The 19,610-nt window shown below is 48.3% G+C and overlaps 1 protein-coding gene across 1 annotated transcript in view; it reads left to right on the forward strand.

The window, feature by feature from the left end:
• Positions 1-19,610, forward strand: part of Itgae (integrin subunit alpha E) — a 45,622-nt gene that overhangs the window by 15,572 nt on the left and 10,440 nt on the right. Inside the window, exons 13-26 of the mRNA XM_035448129.1 lie at positions 513-655; positions 968-1,108; positions 1,696-1,920; positions 3,104-3,234; positions 4,572-4,702; positions 6,501-6,664; positions 7,361-7,489; positions 11,560-11,633; positions 14,673-14,805; positions 16,433-16,531; positions 17,413-17,492; positions 18,218-18,292; positions 19,299-19,362; positions 19,439-19,546. Of these exons, the coding sequence (XP_035304020.1) occupies positions 513-655; positions 968-1,108; positions 1,696-1,920; positions 3,104-3,234; positions 4,572-4,702; positions 6,501-6,664; positions 7,361-7,489; positions 11,560-11,633; positions 14,673-14,805; positions 16,433-16,531; positions 17,413-17,492; positions 18,218-18,292; positions 19,299-19,362; positions 19,439-19,546 (1,697 nt within the window). The remainder of the gene's footprint in view (positions 1-512; positions 656-967; positions 1,109-1,695; positions 1,921-3,103; positions 3,235-4,571; positions 4,703-6,500; positions 6,665-7,360; positions 7,490-11,559; positions 11,634-14,672; positions 14,806-16,432; positions 16,532-17,412; positions 17,493-18,217; positions 18,293-19,298; positions 19,363-19,438; positions 19,547-19,610) is intronic.

The following is a 19,610-nucleotide window of genomic DNA, read 5'->3' on the forward strand; positions in this document are numbered from 1 at the left end:
GCGGAACCCGGAGTGCAGTGAAACCTAGCAAATGGATATAGATAGGGTGAGAGTGCGGCCTGGTGGTTGGGTGAGAAAGCGCTGTGTCTGTAGTCCGGGGGAGGGGCTAAAAGTGGGACTTGGAAGCTAACCCAGGGACAAGGTAGTCTGAGACACCGAGGTTGCCTGATGGTGTGTACATTAGGATTCCTCAAGCTATGGTCAATCTCATGGGTCACACGCAACTGGGCGATCAGACCTCAGTTAGGGACTCTGAGATTGAGAATTAAGGAGGGAGACCGGGTGGGCTTGGGCCTCTGTTAATAACAGCTATGAGTTCCCCTCCCCATCCTTCATCCTGGTTATCACATACAGTGCTCTTGTGCCCAAGGAGTGCCATGTACCACACGTGTATGGGGGACACACATGTCACTGTCGGTGGAGAAGTGGGAACACATGACTGGGGAGATGCGTTGAAGGGAGAGACTGGAGGTGGGGAGCAATTGTCTACAGTTACACCCCTCTGACCCCAGGTTATTCAGTGGCAGTGCTGCACATGGTCTTCGGCTTCTCCTACGTGGCAGGAGCTCCAAGGCACAAGATCCGTGGGGCTGTGTTTCAGCTCCAGAAGGAGGACAGAAAGGCCACCTTTGTGCGTCGACTGGAGGGAGAGCAGGTACCTCCTGGAGGAGTCACCTTTCTATCAGTAGAAGCCCCGAGTAGAAGCCCTGGGGAGATGAGTGGGTGTGCCCACCCTGGGAGAGGCTCAGGCCTGAGTACAATTTAGTAGCCCTCATGTCTACTCAGTGGTCTCCCTCTGTGGAGACTCAGTTGTTCACTCCCAACCCCCTATGGCTCCGGAGATCAGACTGATCTGAACCCCCCACTTGGTGATCCAGGCAGAGCATAAGCAGTGGGCCTAGCTGTGGTGAGGGTGGAAAGGGCGTGTCCCCATCCTCAGGAGGGCTGAATTCTTTCTGGGCTGTAGATGGGGTCCTACTTTGGCTCTGAGCTGTGCTCTGTGGATATTGACATGGATGGAACTACGGATTTTTTGCTGGTGGCCGCTCCATTTTACCACATTCGTGGAGAAGAAGGCAGAGTCTATGTGTACCGTGTGCATGAGCAGGTGAGTGTTCAGTGCCATGAGCTTGCCAAGGCTGTGCCTACTCAGGTAGCAGAGGCTTAGATGAGCCCTGGCCTGACATCTATTCAGCAAAAGTGGGCAATGATGGTGGGTGCTCAGGGAGCATAGCTGTCCCTTTCCAGACAGCCAGGGAGCATGGCTGTCTCCCTGTTGCTTACCTGGGTGGTTGTTGGTGGCATCTGTCATAGTTGCCCAGTAGACAGAACGCTTGTCCTGGTCTCCCTGGTTCCTTACAGTAACTATGGGAGTGGCTCTCCCTTTCACATTATTGATGAGGAGTCTAAGATTCAGTGATCTAGTGGTGCTGGGTGTGGGAGAGCTGCAACTGGCCGCTAGGTCTCTCTATCGCTAATATAGCAATGTGTGGGAGTAGAGGGACAGGCTCCAGGTCTTGAACTTCAAGACAGGAAGGTACCGGCTTTACTGTAGGCTCAGATCCCTTGTCTTCTCTCAGCCTTGGACTCCTGCTAGAGAGTGGGAACCAGTGAGGGAGAATGCCCTCCCGGTGGTCCTGGGATGGTTGCCCTGCACACCTTTCTTGGGAACTGAGCTGTTGGTTCACTTTGCAGGATGCTTCCTTCTCCTTGGCACGCACACTGAGTGGGCATCCTGGGCTCACCAACAGTCGATTTGGCTTTGCCATGGCAGCAGTGGGGGATATCAATCAAGATAAATTCACAGATGTGGCCATTGGGGCCCCTCTGGAGGGCTTTGAGGCAGGCGATGGGACCAGCTATGGCAGTGTGTACATCTACAATGGACATTCAGATGGCCTCCGTGCCAGTCCTTCCCAGGTGACTCTACAGGCTCTTTCCTTCTTCTTCTTCTTTGGGGTTCAAACCTCCTACAGATAGAATGAGCAGAGCCCTGAGTCAGGTGGTAGAGAATGCCAGTGAGGGCAGGAAGTCACCAGGGGTAGGGTAGGAGGGTTCCAGAGCAGGCCTCCTCCAAATCCTTCAGGAAAGGAGGCCGGGCGTTGGTGACGCACACCTTTAATCCCAGCACTTGGAAGGCAGAGGCAGGTGGATCTCTGTGAGTTCGAGATCAGCCTGGTCTACAAGAGCTAGTTCCAGGACAGCCTCCAAAGCCACAGAGAAACCCTGTCTCGAAAAAAAAACAAAAAACAAAAAACAAAAAAAGGAAAGGAGAGAGTGAGGCATGGTTTGCTTTCCTGGCCTGTGTCTCCTCCTTTGCCACTGCCAACCATCAACCCACTTCAGGTCCCTCTCTCTGCCTCTTTTGTCTTTGGTTCTTGTCTCCATCCAGCTCCTCCACGCTCTGGCTCCTCCCCTTTCCCTAGCTTCAGGTGCTTCCTAAGCACCCCCCCCCCCAAGCTGGTCCCTAGGCCTCTCACTCTTACTCTTACTCTCAGTCCACAGCACCTTCTTCCAGAAATGGATGCTCCTCTGTGCCCATCTCTCTCTCCTCCTCACCAGATGCCCAGGATAGCCCCCAGCCCTTTGATACCCAATGCATAGCCTGTCAGCCACCACATCATAACGCTTCTAGCTTTGCTACCCCCTCCCCCAACCCATGGCATCAGCTTAGGCCTTCCATCCATCCCTCCCCGGGGCTCCAGCTCCCAGCTTCTAAACTCTGGCCCTGATGAGGTCAGTCTTCCAGAGAGCCTTTCCTGCTGCCCCCACCCCAGCCCACATCAAACCTTACACTCATACCCCCTAACCTCCTTCTACCCCACCTGACCCCTGCACCTGAGCCTTCACTGTTCTCAGAGCACTCTGCTCTTCCCCTTGGCCTCCCCCTTAAGTCCCACCTGTCCTTCGGGTACCCCTTCCCCAAAGACAAAGGACAGGCAGAGAGAGGGCCCTGAAGTGGTTTGATGGTTGGCAGTGGCAACGGAGACAGGCCAGGAAAGCAAAGATACCACTTTCTCAGAGACCATTCATGGCCAGGGTGGGAGGTGGGTCGTGCCGCTGAAGGAGATAGAAAGCAAAGTTACTCTTTCTCCTTCTGCAGCGGATCAGAGCCTCCTCGGTGGCCTTGGGACTCCACTACTTTGGCTTGTCTGTGGCTGGTGGCTTAGATTCCAATGGCGATGGCCTTGCTGACATCACGGTGGGCTCTCGGGACCGGGCAGCTGTGCTCCGGTAGGCGTCTCCCCAGACTTCTTTTGACCGAAGCCCCAGCCCTACTCCTTGTTCTACACCCAGTGGGTCCTGCAGATTCCAAGCACCAAGGGAGGGAGGAAGTGTGGGGGCGGGACACACCTTCTGGGGTCTGCCTGGGTAAGTTTGCTCCTCAGCTCTCAACAGTGTGACTTTGGGTGAGCAACTTCTTATCTGTAATTGGGAATAATGACGGCGAGTGCCTCACAGGGGTGGGAGGAAAACGTGTGAGAAAATATGAAAATACATAGTGCTGGGTGGTAGGGGGCAGCATGCTGTGAATTCCAGCACCGCTGGGTTCTAGCTTCAGGCAATTTTCAGTCCTGTGGTCAGAGCCCCTGTCACCCAGTTCTCTCCAGAGAGTCCCACACCTGTTGTCCAAGTGAACAGGCCTCCAAGTGGAGCACCTGTTCTTCCCACCTTCCATCCCCAGTCTACCCCTCCCCCAGGCTCCTGTTTCAGCAAATGGTCCTATATCGCCCACCTAGAGAATGAGGGTTACATTCTAGAACTGGGCCTGTTGGCATGGGCCTGTAATCCCAGCTACTTGGGAGGCTGGGGCAGGCAAGTCACCAGCTCAAGACCCTCTGGGATATGGAGGACAAAAGCTCTCTGTAGGCTTCCTCTTCCTCCTTCATCCATCACCCTGTCTATAACATACTTATTGACTTCAACTCCAAAACACCTCCCAGCACCGGGGACTGTCATCTCTCTCCAGGCCCATCATGTAGACTTTCCTGTGCTCTTTTGACCTGATCCCTCTGTGCTACTACTCAAAACCCCTCAGTGACCCCTGCCAGAGTAAAACCCGGTTCCTTGCCACCACCTACAAGCTGTCTGTGATTGGCCCTGCCCACCCTCCAATCTTCAGCCTTTGTCACTTTTGACACTCTGTTTCACTCATTATGTTCCAGTCTGTCTGTCCTTTATGTTTTCCAAACAAGCCAACCTCATCCTGGCACAGGTCCTTTTGCACCAGCTGTGTTTTCTGCCTGGAATCCTTCCTCAGACCTTCATATAGCTGGCTTTTTCTTGTTAGTGGCTTTTACTTTCAAGGCCTCCTTATCAGGGAGTATAGTCTGACCACCTGATCTAAGTAGCTTCCATGCCAGTCACCTTATTATCCTGTTACAGCATCGCCAGTCCCTGTATGTCTCTAGCCCCTTTACTGCTGGTTCTCTGCTTCCCCACAAAAGCAAATCTTATCTCTTTCTCTACTGTTAATGTACCCTGAGGATTCAGTGTACCCTTGCATGTTGGAGATGTTGAATGCAGCAAAATCTGTGCTCATTCCTAATGGGCCTCTTTGCTTTTTTTAGCTCACAACCTGTAGTTGACCTGGCCGTGTCTATGACATTTATCCCCGCTGCACTGCCCATGTTCTTCAAGGACAACGTGGATGTAGAACTGTGTTTCGAAGTTGCCTCCTCAACTACAGCCTCTAATCCAGGTAATGGCTGCCTGGTGGGGTGCCCTGGTGTTGTGGTCATTCCTGATTGGCTTGTAGGTACAGTCCGGGTCCCTTTCCTGAAGTCTGGCTGCTGTTTGGTTAAATGTGTATGCCCCAGGAAGCAAGTAAGCTGAGATCATAGCCATGTTGAGAGGAAGGGGGTTTGGGAAACAATCAGAAAGGCAGCGGCTGCCCCATCTTTGCCTGCTGTTCCCACCTGAGCATTGCAGGGCCCCCAGAGGCACGGCCTCTCTCCATGATTTGCACCTTGGAGAACCTGCTGGAGGCCTGGCTGCTCTTCCACCCCTTATCTGACACTCTGGGAGCATGTTTTCAGGGCATGGCTGTCAGAGCCCAAGTGTCCAGGCCCAGAGCTCCCTTCCAACAGTCTCCCAGCAAATTCCCCAAGGTTTAAACCTCCTGAACAATCCTATCGAGGTCTCCTTGCAAGTCATGAAGCAGTCCCCTTGGGTGAGGGTCATGACCAACCCCAAGGGTAGAAAACCACTGACCTGGCCTGGTATGGTTGTATGTGCTTGTAATCCCAGCACACGGGAGATGGGCAGAAGGATCAAGAGTTCAAGGCCAACAGGCAGTGGTGGCACATGCCTTTAATCCCAGCCCATTTAATCCCATAAAAAAAAAAAAAAAAAAAAAAAGAGTTCAAGGCTATTTTCAGCTACATATTGTGTAGCTGGGATACATGAAAGCCTGTTTCAAAAAGGAAAGAAAAAGGGGCAGAATTACTATTCTTAGGACACAGAAGCTGCTGAGGGCTTGGTGACACCAGGCAGGCATCCTTCTCTTGCTAGGCCCTGGTTTCTGTTCTTCACAGTAAGACGTTTGGCCCAGGCAATCTCTATGATGTTTCCAGTCCTTCTGTGCTCGATTCATGATTCCACTCTCAGTTTACTGAACCCTGCCCCATCCTCCTCTTGCTTTTCCTTCCTTCTCCCTCCTCCCCTTCTTCCTCCTCTTCTCCCCTTTTCTCCTTTCCCTGCCCCCTTCTATCTCACTCTCCTGGTTTCTAAGTTAGGTTTCTTATTGATGTGATAAAAAAACACCATGACCAAAAGAAACTTGAGAAAGAAAGGGTTTCTTTCAGTTTACAGTTTGCATTGCATCATCCAAGGAAATTCAGGACAGATAGTTAAGGTGGGAACCTGGAAGTAGAAGCTGTGGAGGGTGCTGCTCACTGGCTTGCTCAGCCTGCTTTCTTATAGCACCCAGGACCAGCAGCCCGGGGTATACAGCTCACAGTGAGCTGGGCCCTCCGACATTAATCATCCATCGAGACAATGCACCACAGGCCAGTCTCATGGGGACATTTTCTCAGCTAGGTTCCCTCTTCCAAAGGATTCTAGCTTCTGTCAAGTTGACATGAAACTAGTCGGCACACCTGCCTAAACTCAACCCAGGAATGTGCTGGGAATGGGTCCAGAACACAGAGAAACCCCGGCCAGGTCTACTAGAAGCAATGCAGGGGTGGAGGTCACCTTCAAAATGATGCTGAATAGCTAGGCATTAATACCAGCATTTAGGAGGCAGAGGCAGGTGGATCTCTGTGAATTCAAGGCAAGCTTGGTCTACATAGCAAGTTCCAGATCAGGGGTATATAGTGACACCTTGTCTAAACAAAACAGGACAGAACCAAATCTGGGTGTCTGGCCCCAAGGAGGTGCCCGTATACCACAGGGACAATGTTCGGCAGGGGCTTACTGAGCCTCAGCAGGCTGGGGCTCTTTGTCTGGGCCTTGATCTTTCCAGCCTCATCAGAAGGTCTGGTCTTCAACCCCAGGCCTTAGAGAGATGTCACTCAACTTCACCGTGGATGTGGATGTGACCAAGCAGAGGAAGAGGCTGCAGTGTACAAATACAACCAATTGTCAGAGCTACCTGAGGAATTGGAATGGGGAGTCCTCTCAGTGTGAGCAACTCTCGTTCATCCCCATGGAGGAGAAGGTAAGTAGAGAATTTAGTCAGAATCCCAGAGAAGATATGTTCAATGTGGGACCCTCTCCACACAGACAAAAGAGGTGACTGAAACAATCCCAACACATCAAGAACCACAAAGTGACACTGGAAATAGGATCCTACCAGAAATCTCAACAAAAGCGGCTTGGGCTGTGGGCGTGGCTCAGTGACACAGGGAATGTTTTGCATGCATGAGGCCCCATGTTTAGTTCACTGGGAAGGAAAGCATAAAGGGAGAAGGGAGAAAGAGCAGAAAGAGAGCACCTACCAAAACAGAACATAGACGATGATATCACTGAGCTTCCTAGAGGTTGGACAAAGAGGGGAATGGTTTCATTGTGTTGTCTACTAACCTGATAGTAATATTAGGGTGAAAGGCCCTGAGTGAATCCACATCAGAAAAACTGAATGATTAAAAGGCAGATCTAGAGGGCTTCCCTCCATGGCTCCTGTTTATCCTCCACATAAAGTGTGAGCCAAATCCCTCTGTGATTGGGGTGAGACCCTCAAAGACCCCTGAGATCCAAGAGTGGGGCAGACTGGGGAAACTTCCAAAGCTCTTGGCGGCTTACTTGAGGGTCTGGATCCTTTGGAAGACTTCCTGGTCATCGCTGTCACTGTTCATTTCTTCTTGTCCTCTTCTTCACATCCACCTCTGACCTTGCCTTCCTTGGCCACTCACAGCTGTGTGATGGGGACTGCTTTTCCAACATTACCATCAAGGTCAGCTACGAGTTCCAGACACTTGGAGGAAAGGGGGACCACCCCAACCCCATCCTGGACCACTACAAGGACCCCTCTGCTGTCTTCCAGGTAACTCTTCCCACAGGGAGGACCCAACCATCTTGGGGGACATCCCACATTGAATACTTGCTCCCCTAACTTCAGAGATGGCCAGAGTTGGGAGAGAGGCTCTTTAGGCTGTGTCAGTGGGGCAGTGGAGCCCCCGAGATGGCTGCTGTTCATTGCTCACTGGTGGGTAGTAGGTTTCTAGCTGTTGCCCTGGGCTTGTTCACAAAGAATACTCCCTATATGCTCAGTGATGCATGTGGGTCCGCTGTGTACTGGGGCTCTCATTTTGCATAGACTGGAGCTGTCCTGTCCTGAGATGCAGAGAGGAAGTTCTTGGATACACTTCCTTGCTTGGGTCCTGCTCAGAGCCTTCATGCTGAGGTATCTGGCCCACCAAGCCTGCACCTACTCCCCCCTCCCCCCCCCCCCCCCCCCCCCCGTGCCTTCAGTGCAGCTGAGACAGGCAATTAGTGTCACAGAAACTTTTTCATGGGGCATTGGTGGTGCATGCCTTTAATCCCAGCACTCGGGAGGCAGAGGCAGGCAGATCTCTGTGAGTTCGAGGCCAGCCTGGTCTCCAGAGCGAGTGCCAGGACAGGCTCCAAACCTACACAGAGAAACCCTGTCTCGAAAAACAAACAAACAAACAAAAAAAAGAAAAGAAAAGAAACTTTTTCATGATCAAGGAAAGATAAAAGAGCTAAATTTTCCAATCCTATTATATCTAAGGTGACTTTGCCCCTACGGAGGCTATGGCTCCTAGGCTCCTCTGCCAATCTCCACTTTCAGAGTAGAGAAAAATCATCAGGGATAATGAAGTGAAAGAAAGACTATTAAGAAGTAGTAGTTGAGGGGGCTGGAGAGATGGTTCAGAGGTTAAGAGAACTGACTGCTCTTCCAGAGGTCCTGAGTTCAATTCCCAGCAACCCTGTAGTGTCTCATGACCATCTGTAATGAGATCTGGTGCCCTCTTTTGACTTCCGTGGATACATGCAGGCAGAAAGCTGTATACATAATAAATAAATACATCTAAAAAAAAGTAGTAATTGGGGTGGGTGTGGTGGCATACACCTTTAACCCCAGTATTCAGTGAGCACAGACTGAAGGCAGATCTCTGTGAGTTCGAAGTCAGTCAAATCTACATTGCAAGTTCCAGGCTACCCAGGGCTACATAGTAGGACCCTGTCTAAAAAAAAAAAATCCAAAGAATTCTTATTTAAGAATAGCTACAGATCTGATACCTTTTCACTCTCATGCTCAGTATATACTTCCTAAAAACAAGGCCATTCTCCTTCACAGCACAATGAATAAGTCAGACTAACACTGAAGGAATACTGCTATCTACTGTACAAGTTTATTCATATTTTGTTTGCCATCCTAGTAACTTTGTTTTTAGCAAAAGAAAACAAAAGTTTTAGGCATGTAGCTTAGCTGGTAGAATCTTGCCTAGGATACATGGAGTCTTAGGTTCCATTCCTAGCATTCAATAAAACTAGGCCTTCTGCAGCCCATGACTACAATCCCAGAATTGACGAGCTAGAAGCAGAAAAAACAGAAGTTCAAGGTCATCCATGGTTGAACAGTGAGACCCTTTATCAATCAGTTGATTGATCCATCAATAGTAAATTAAAATAAATCAACCTAGGATCTTTCATTGTCATTTATCTTAGTCACTTCTAATCTAGAATGATTGACTTATGTCTTTCCTTGGCTTTATTTTTATGTTTACTTATTTATTTTGGTTTTTCAAGACAGGATTTCTCCTATGTAGCCCTAGCTGTCCTGGAACTCACTCTGTAGACCAGGCCAGCTTCAATTATCTACCTGCCTCTGCCTCCCAAGTTCTAGTATTAAAGGCGTGTGCCACCACCACCTGGTAAAGATTTATATATTTATGTATTTTATGTATATGAGTGTTCTGTCTCCATGCATGCCAGAAGAGGGATTTAGATCCCACTACAGATGGTTGTGAGCCACCATGTGGGTGCTAGGAATTGAACTCAGGACCTCTGGGAGATCAGCTAGTGTGCTCAAGTGCTGAGCCATCTCTCCAGCCATCTTTACTTTTATTTTGTGACTGGGTCTCATATAGTTGAGGCTAGCCTTGAACTCCTTATATAACCAAGGATGACCTTGAACTCCTGATCTTCCTGCTTTCATCTTCCAAGTTAGGACTACAGGCATCCAATCAACACCATACCCAGCTTTGTTTTCTTGTCTCTAAGGACCCTCACAATTTGAAGGATGTAGGACAGTCATTTTGCAGCCTGTCCCTTAGTTGGGTTATTTCTGGTGTTTCCTCATAGTTAGATCTGGGCTGTGCATTTTGGCAAGCACATCACAGACGTAGAGCTGTGTCAGGACATCACATAAGAGGCAATGAGCATTGATTGTACTATTCCTGTTCCCATTTCCCTTTGTAAATGACTGTTTTAGGAAGAAAATTTGAGACATACATTTCCTGCTCAACATCTATTTGTTAGTAGTTGTAGATTATTACTGTGATGGTTTGGGAAAGAGATTTTAAAATATTTATCTCATTAGTAAAAGAGACAAGGAAAAAGTAGGCGAGAACCCAGATGTTAGCAGAGAATGCGTTGCAGCTGGGAACTAAGATGGTTTTAACCCTGTTGTCTTTCATCAGGGTTGGATGGAGAAGGTAGGAGCACTTGCTATGAGAGCTTGATGATCATCGTTACAGTTCACAGATCCCTGGGCAGAGGGAGACAAATGACTCCTGAAAGCTGTCCTCTGACATCCACAGGGCACTGTGGCATTCACATGCCCACACTCACATACATGAACCGTATATAACATGCAGTAAAAATGTTAAAAAAAATGTAAATTTAAAAAACAGGACCTGGGCCGGGCGGTGGTGGTGCATGCCTTTAGCCCCAGCACTCAGGAGGCAGAGGCAGGCGGATCTCTGGTCTACAAGAGCTAGTTCCTGGACAGCCTCCAAAGCCACAGAGAAACCATGTCTCCACCCCCCGACCAAAAAAAAAAAAAAAAAAAAAGCAAAACCCCAAAACCAAAACCAATTTAAAAAAAAACCAAACAAACAAAAAAACAGGTCTTGGGACGTACACCCTGGGTTTCAATGCAAGCACCAAAATAAATGCAAATAAGACAGCACAAATTTGTTGATTCAGTTAGACAGAGCTCCTCACTGTGACATCTGTTTTGTTTTTTTTTTTTCCCTTGGCAAGTGCATGGTCTCCTTTCAAGCTCTGGGCTCCCACTCCAAGCCCAGCCCATGATGTTCTCTCTACACAAAGCTGTTGCAATCATCTCCAGCTGCTGGGGAGCTATAGACAGATTCCTAAGTGGGGAAGCTGACTGTTTCATTCACTAAAAAAAAAAAAAAAAATGAGACTTGGCTATGTTAGAACACTTGGGTGTTTTCTTTTCTTTTTTTTCAGCTCAAACTGAGATTTTTCAGTCTTGAAGAGATCTTCTGCAGCAAACGTTTTTTCTTTCTCTGTTTTTGAGACAAGGTCTTACTATGTAGCCCAGGTTTCAAACTCACCATCATGCCACAGAAACCCCCTCCCCCCCGCCCCAGTGCTAAGATTCCAAGCAGATGTGACTCTCTGACTTAGTTGTGACATGTATGCAGAATTACAGGGGAAGTAGTTAACTTACCAAGAGGACTGCCACAGTGTGGGAGGGTGCTGGCAAGGATTCACCTACAGTATTTGGCCCTAGTTGTTACTGCCTACACTCCAAAGGACTAACGAAGCTTCCTTTCACAAAGGTTTGTCCTCCTAGATGTTGGAGGCAGAGGGACGCACACAATACAAATATGACAGACAGCATGCCTGTCATTCCACAATCACCCCACATTTGAGTTTGGCTAAAGGCCTAGATCACAGTGTGCCGTATTGTCTAGGAATGTCACACACACAGTCACAGTTCTCTTGGCCATGTGGGCATAGTCCCAGCTGTCAGCCCGTTACTTTCTTTGAGCCATGCTTCTTCAAGCAGGAGGACACGATGGGCAGAAGTACCCCAAGGAGAAGGTTGGAGCCAGGGTTGTCGGGAAAGGTAGGGTCCCAGGGATGACTCTGCTCATGTTTGTCTGGTTACAGCTGCCCTATGAGAAGGACTGCAAGAACAAAGTGTTCTGCATTGCTGAGGTCCAGCTGACCACCGCCATCTCTCAGTGAGTCGAACCTTGTTACCATTAGCATTGTTTCTGCAGTTGATGTCCTCCTAGGACCCACCTGGGCAAACCTCTCATCCAGACCCACCTGGGCAAGCCTCTCATCCAGACCCACCTGGGCAAACCTCTCATCCAGACCCACCTGGGCAAGCCTCTCATCCAGACCCACCTGGGCAAGACTCTCATCCAGATGGGTGCACACTCCTTTCCCCTTCCCTCCTGGCCCTCAACGGGACTTTATATCTGTTATTCAGTCTCCCCATTGCATAGATCAGGAAATAGTTGTGTTTGCTGCACAGACTCTCAGTGGCCACTTGGTGAACCTGAACCCAAGTCCCTTGATCTGCTGGACAATCCTATGTTCATAGTGATCCTCACTCCTACAACTCCCTCTGGTTTGCCACTTGGGCAAATTCATGAATGAACTCATTGAGTATTTCTGGAGTAGTTTTACTCTGTTCTAGGGGCTCTAGATGCTGGGAGATACCTCAGCCAACGGTACAAACAAAAATCCTTCCTCTGCAGATACTTAAAGAGAAAGTGACAGATAAGCAACTCTGGGTAGATGGGCTACAGCACACAGATAAGTGCAGGGAAGGGGTGAGGTTTTAAACAGGGTGGTCAGGGAAGGTGACAGAAGAGGTGGGTGCTGCCATGTGGTGTCTGAGGGCAGAGCATATGCCCCGATGGAAGCAGCCTGGGAGGTGGAAGGTAGAGCATGGACTCTAGGAGGATGTGGAAGGGTGTGAGGGGGGGAGTAACGTGGGAGAGGTGGAGGGAAGTCTAAGGGGGCCCCAGGGGACCTTAGAAGGGCCAGAGGAGAAAGATGGGCTCATGTTTTAAGTCTAGCTAAGCTTGCTGGAGCATTAGTTCTCAACCATGCTAATGCTGTAACACTTTAATATAGCTCCTCATGTTGTAGTGACCCCCAAACACAAATTTTTGTTCATTGCTACTTTATAACTGTAATTTTGCTACTGTTATGAATCGTAATGTAAATATCTGTTTTTTTCTGATGGTCTTAGGTGACCCCTGTGAAAGGGTCAAAGGGGTCACAGGGGTCAAAGGGGCCACAGCCCACAGGTTAAGAACCACTGTGCTAGATGACAATGATGGATTGTAGGAAGCAGGGAGAAAATAGTTACTACTCTGACAACAAAGGTACAGGTAAGAGGGTAGTGGCTTAGACTAGCTGGAGGCAAGGACAGCGGTTATCTTTTGAAGCTAGAGTCTTCAGATTTGCTGACAGTAGAGGTAGGGAGCAAGGAGAGGGCCCAGCCCAGGCATCTAGAATTGCTTAAGCCAACACACTCACCACTAGTCCCTGTTGAATATTTAATTTCAAGGTCATTGCATTTAAATGCAATTTCTAAAAAATGTAATTCCAGGGATAGAGAGATGGCCCAGTGGTTAAGAACCCTGACTGTTCTTTCCAGAGGACCCAGATTCAATTCCCAGCAACTACATGGTGGCTCACAACTGTCTGTAACTCCAGTTCTGGGATGCCCTCTTTTAGCCTCCCAGACACTGCATGCATGTGGTGCAAATCCACCCATATTCATAAAATAAAATGTGAAGCAAAACATATTCCGTAGTGGCATCATACTGAATATCCATATTGATTAACGGCATCAATAAGACAGTAGGATGTGGACCATCACAGCAGATGTTTTATTGCACTATTCTAAATCCATTAAAACTTCGGCTCCATGATGGTGTTGCTGGGGCTAAGCTGAGTTTGGTTTGGGACATGTGGCAGTCTTAAAAATGCCCTCGATGGCTACTGCATGCGTGCCAAGTTGCTAATGGTCAGTTGTCTGGAGTTGGCTTCTCCAGGGCAGAGTCCCTGCCCTTGAGTGGATGTTTGTAAGACTTTCATTTCAGATGTGCATGGTTATGTGGGGCCAGCACTAAGGAACTCATTCAAGACACAGCTGCTCTCAACAGGGACTGAATTACAGACAAGATCCTCCTCCCAGCCAGTTACTGGCGAGGTGATGCAGTGTGCTCAACTTGCCCTGTATCTCCCCCTAGCGTCCTAGCCAGCAAGCTGCTACTGAGAGACCCCACTGTTGCAGTGGGATTTGACTTCTCTGAAGATGTGGATCCCCAACAAAATCAAATGAGAACTAGACTCCACTGCCTGGACTACAAAGTGAGACTCTGTCTCAAAAAGAAAAACAAACATGAGCGGGGCTTTGGTGGCGCAAGCCTTTAATCCCTCGGGAGGCAGAGGCAGGTGGATCTCTGTGAGTTCAAGACCAGCCTGGTCTACAAGAGCTAGTTCCAGGACAGCCTCCAAACAAAAACAAAAACAAAAAACAAACAAACGGGGGGGGGGGACCTAGACAGGCTCTGTGGCTCACATGTGTAATACCAGCCCTGGGAGGGGGCTGAGATTTGAGGATTGCAAGGCCAGCTAGATACATAGTGACAGGCCAACCAGCCTGAGCAACAGAATGAAACTGTTTTAAAAACTAACCAAATTAGCCAGCCACACGCCTTTAATCCCAGCACTCGGGAGGCAGAGGCAGGCGGATCTCTGTGAGTTCGAGACCAGCCTGGTCTACAAGAGCTAGTTCCAGGACAGCCTCCAAAGCCACAGAAAAACCCTATCTCAACCCCCCCCCCCAAAAAAAACCCAAAACTAACCAAATGACTAAAATGAGCTAGGGGGTACAGCCCTAGTCTTCTAGGCTTTTGGCTTTGGTTTCTTCTACAAGATATAAAGTAACTATACTACTTTCTAGGGTAGTTCTGAGGATCAATCAAGCTCATGGGGCATGACGTTTGGTACCTGGTAACCACTAAGTAAGCAGTTATAATCAGACTAACTGCTTAGTGACTAGGCTGTGAAGGTGGACATGCAGCCAAGGGTTCAGCTCTATTAAAAGAAAGAAAATCTGGGTCTTTTTGTCATTTATTTTAGGTGATAGTTAAGATTGTGCTTTTCTGTAGTGCAGGAAGTTTTACAGATTAAATACACTGCCAATGCTTGATTCCCACCCCCCCCCCAACCCCCGTCTCCACCCTTTGCAGGCAGGAACTGGTGGTGGGTGTCACAAAGGAGCTGACCATGAACATCAGCCTGACTAACTCCGGGGAAGATTCCTACATGACAAACATGGCTCTGAATTATCCCAGAAACTTACAGTTTAAGAGGATACAAAAGGTACCTGTGATACAGGCTTGGGAAACTTGCTGCCATGCCTTTCCCTTGTTGCCTACCTGCTTCTCTGTCATTGCCACCAGCCTCCTTCTGCCCCATCCAGGACAGGAATCACAATTACATGAATCCCCTCCAATTCTGGACCCTGAAAACCTTCAATGGTATGACATAATTAGCCCTCCTTGTGTTAACCAGGATTGTGAGAGAGAAATTCTTTGTTGGTTTTTTTTTTTTTTTTTTTTTTGGTTTTTCGAGACAGGGTTTCTCTGTGTAGCTCTGGAGCCTGTCTTGGAACTCACTCTGTAGCCCAGGCTGGCCTCGAACTCACAAAGATCTGCCTGCCTCTGCCTCCCGAGTGCTGGGACTAAAGGCATGTACCACCACTGTCCAGCTGAGAGATAAATTTAATGCCTAAGGAAATTGAGGAAGTGAAAATTCTACCCAACTGTTCACCAGACACAAGGCCAGCTGCAAAGATGGGCTTGCAAGCATGTGGCTGCTAACAGAACACTTAGATGTTCTGTTCTCTTAATTCAAAGATGGTTAGGCACTCTGCTGTTTCAAGTTCTTTGGGAATTAGGAAACCACCCTGCTCTTGTCTGGGGAATCTAAGTCACTCTGACAATGGAAAGTAAATTCAGTGTCCATCTAAGGTACAGAGCTGCAGATGCAGTGCTTCTGGACACAGCTTTCCTCACTTAGTGGATGTTAACCTAACTGGGATTGTGCTGCCCCTGGCATCACCTGCCCCTTTACTCTGCCCTGCTGTGTGCCTCTCTGAACTGCTTCATTGACCTTTTTCCTTAACTCTACCCACCCAGCCCTCTGACAATTCTGCATTTTCCTTTGTTGAGTGAAGACACTCCACAAGACAGCCCTCACTGGAGTGAGTCAGTAAAACTTGACTCTTGACTCTGTCAGAACTATAGGTTTGCCCCCCCCAGGGGGGATTTCAATTTTCTTGGGCTAAGTTATAAGTTAGCATCTGCTGTAAATAATTGAAATTATCATTTTCATATCTAGACTAGGATGAGTTGATGGTGGAACTAGTGATAGGCCATCTAGGGGACAGTAGCTCTCTGTGTTTGGTGATCTAGATGAGGAACCCATTAGAAGGCCACACAGCAGTGCTTGAGCACACAAGCTTTCCCTCAATCTCAGCATGACACTTGTTCCAATGTCTTCCTCTCCATGAGGACTTTATATAGTCCTGTCAGCTGGAACCAGTCTCCATCGCTACGGAGCCTCACTCACAGAACACTACCCTCAGGCTTTGGGTTTAAACTTGCCCCTCAGTTATGAGTAGACCAGTGGCCAAGCCTGACATGTAGACAGATCAGCCAATGGTTGTTGAATTGGTGTGAGGAAACTGTTTCTTTTCCTACTAGAGCATCTTTTGGGACTGGAGAGATGGTTCAGTTAAGAGCACCAGCTGCTCTTCCAGAGGACCTGGGTTTGAGTCCCAGTAGCTACATGGTGGATCCCAACCATTTGTAACTCCAGTTCCAGGAGAATCTGATGCCCTCTTCTGACCTCTGAGGGTACCAGGCATGCACATGTATGCAAAACATTCCTACCCATAAAATAAATAAAAATGAAAAACAAACCAAAACATCCTCTGTTTTAACAGCCACTCTCTCCAGACATTCAGTGTGATGAACCCAAGCCAGTTGCTTCTGTCCTGGTCGTCAACTGCAAGATTGGTCACCCCATACTCAAGAGATCATCTGTGAGTCTGTTGTGATTAAGTGACTCTTCACACTACCCTTGCACTCCCAGCCTCATCAGCATCGTTCAGTTGTGGTCACTATGCTTCCCTTTGCTGTGGTCACCATACAGCAGTGTTTAGAACCGCTAAGCCTGCCCTGAAATGGAGAATGGTGGGGATGTGGGGAATAGTTTTCTGATGTAAAGCATGACCAGGGTTGGCTTCCCGAGGAAAGAGAGAAGTGGGGGCAGTACGGAGGTAATAGCAGGCCAACTGATTTTTTTGTATTGTGCAGAAACTGCTGTAGTTGCCCTTACTTGGAGGAGAATGACGCCCGTCTGTCTGTTTGGCTCACTCGGTATTTGCATAGGGAAGCTTCTATGAAATAGTGGCTGTGCTGCGAAAACAACAACAAAAACCACGAGGAATGTAAACTGTTTCCTAGTGCTGCTTAGCCAGGGTCTCGGTCACTGTTCTATAGCTGTGAAGAGACCAGATGACCAAGGCAACTCTTAGACAAGAAAGCCTTTAACTGGGAGCTTGCTTACAGTGTCAGAGGGTTGGTCCATTTACAGCATGACAGGGAGCATGGTGGCAGGCAGGCATGGTGCTGGAGAAGTAATATCCTGAGTCACAAGCAGACTGCGCTGGAGTGGGCTTTTGAAAACTCAAAGCCTCCCCACCCCCCCAGCTCAGTGACAAACTTCCTCCAATAAAGACACACTTTCTAATCCTTCCCATCCTGTCAGAATTCCACCCCCTGTCTTCAAGTCTTTGAGCACATGGGGGCCATTCTTACTGAACCCACCTCAGCCAGTTTGAAACAGTGTGAGCAGTGTTTAGCAACAGTTGTCAAGTGACTAGTTCTCTCATTTACTTATTTATTCCCTCCTTTAAAATAGGCAAATGTCTCAGTGATTTGGCAGCTAGAGGAGAGGGTCTTTCCAAATAGGACAGCGGACATCACTGTGACCATCTCTAAGTAAGTAGTGACTGTGTAGTAGGATCTGGCCTTGGGGGGAGAAATCTTGTCATATTCAGGCTGAGTGCTCTGGCTCCCTCGCTGTTCTGGGAGAAAGGGGTTACCTCACTAAGCCCACAGAACTTTCCTCTCATCAAAGATCCTTAAGATATTTTAATTCACACAAAGGAACACTAGGGTATATTCTGGCAGAATGAGCTTTGTACTGGCTTTCTCAACTCTGATATAATTCTGCAAGCCTCCCTAACAGGGTATGGTGCTGGGGAGGGGTCAGACAAGGGTAACTCTACTCCTCAGGCAATGGCTGAAAGTTTTTTGTTTTTTCCAGAGACAGGATTTCTTTGTGCAGCCCTAGCTGTCCTGGTACTTGCTCTGCAGACCAGGCTGTCCTCGAATTCATAGATCTGCCTGCCTCTGCCTCCCGAGTGCTCAGATTAAAGGCATGCACCACCACGGTCAGCATTTTAGAACTAATTCTGATTGCAGTGAGTTATCAGGTGATACCGGCTTCTGTTGATAGATGCTAATAACCATTATTCAGTATGTAGGACAAGTTCATAATAGAAAATTCTTTGGTCCAAAATGTCAAGTATGGAAGCTGAGAAATCCTACTGAAATCAACATTTCTCTAAGTGTGGGCTTCTAAGAAATTCATCTTTGAGATGTTTCTTAGGAAGTTAAGGTAACAAAGCAGTTGTGTAGTCAATTAACATTTTTATTCTCAGTTCCAATGAGAAGTCTTTGGCCAGAGAGACCCACAGCCTTCAATTCAGGCATGCCTTCTTTGCGGCTCTTTCTAGGTAAGTACCCCCAAGGGGTTTGTGTGATGGTGGTGCAATGAGGACAGCTTTGGGGATACTCTCTCGTGGACACAAGTGCCCATCAGGGTGGATGTGGGCATTGCCCTTTTTTAAGAGGAGGCTGCTTAGTGCCAGGCCTCGCTAGGATACTGTCAGGCTTAAAGGGTAGTGCCCCCCCCCCAACCCCCAACACACAAAGGCACTCACTGATTTCGGATATCTGGCTCTCCAATTAACAACACCTGTGGTGCTTATCTGCACATCAGGGACCATGCTAGAGACAGCCTTGGCAGTTTGGAATAAACTTTGACTTTTCCACCCATGGAGCGGCAGTTTCAGTTTCTTTATTGCACAACTCTAATACATCATGTTGGGTTTTTGAAACACCACAGTGGTCATCAAAAGCACAGTGCCAACTGGTCCTTCTACCAAAGGAAACTGATGTAATGCAATGGGAAGGGAGTGAGTGGCTGTGGGGCTGGGGAAGGGCTGGGAAGATGGTTCAGGGAGTACAGTTCTCACTGTGCAAGCATCGGGACCTGAGGTCAGCACCCATGTAAAAGTCAGGTGGTGTGACACCCATCCATAATGTCAGTGCTGGAGTGGGTGTGGTGAGAGAGGCAGATCCTTCTGGCTTGCCTGCCAGCCAGCCAGTCTAGCTGAAACAACAAACTCAGGTTCAGTGAGATACTGTCAAAAACTAAAGTGGAGAGTTTAGGAGATGTGATGTTGACCTCTGGCCTGCACACATACAGCCACAGGTGAGTGCACTGCCACACATGTGCGTAGAAAAGAAGGGAGGCCACTCAGAGCAGAGTCCAACTGTATAGATTGCAAGTATTCTTTTGTCCCAACTGCCTTACAAGTACTTAACATTTTGACTTTCAGTTTTGAGTCCTCTTAAAGACCTGGTGCTATCTGTCCTAGTGTATTCAGTTGGAAACACTCAGATTCATTCAGAACCAGGAAGGAACCTTGAGTCCTCACGCATGCCCTCTCATTGCAGACCGTCAGTGATGTACATGAACACAAGCCAGAGCCCTTCTGACCACAAAGAATTTCTCTTCAACGTAAGTACATAGTGCTTACTGTCAATCTAAAGCTGGTAAAGCCACTGAGCTTTGACTTGCTCATTTTATTTGGTAGGTGCATGGGGAAAATCTCTTCGGAGCTGTATTCCAGTTGCAAATTTGCATCCCAATCAAATTACAAACTTTCCAGATTATAAGAGTGAAGCATCTGACAAAGACTCAGGTATTTAAATGAGATTCTTTTGTTTCTCTCTGAGACAGGGTTTCTCTGTGTAGCCTTAGCTGTC

The sequence above is a fragment of the Cricetulus griseus genome, chromosome 7 (assembly GCF_003668045.3).
Source record: "Cricetulus griseus strain 17A/GY chromosome 7, alternate assembly CriGri-PICRH-1.0, whole genome shotgun sequence".
Lineage (NCBI taxonomy): Eukaryota > Metazoa > Chordata > Mammalia > Rodentia > Cricetidae > Cricetulus > Cricetulus griseus.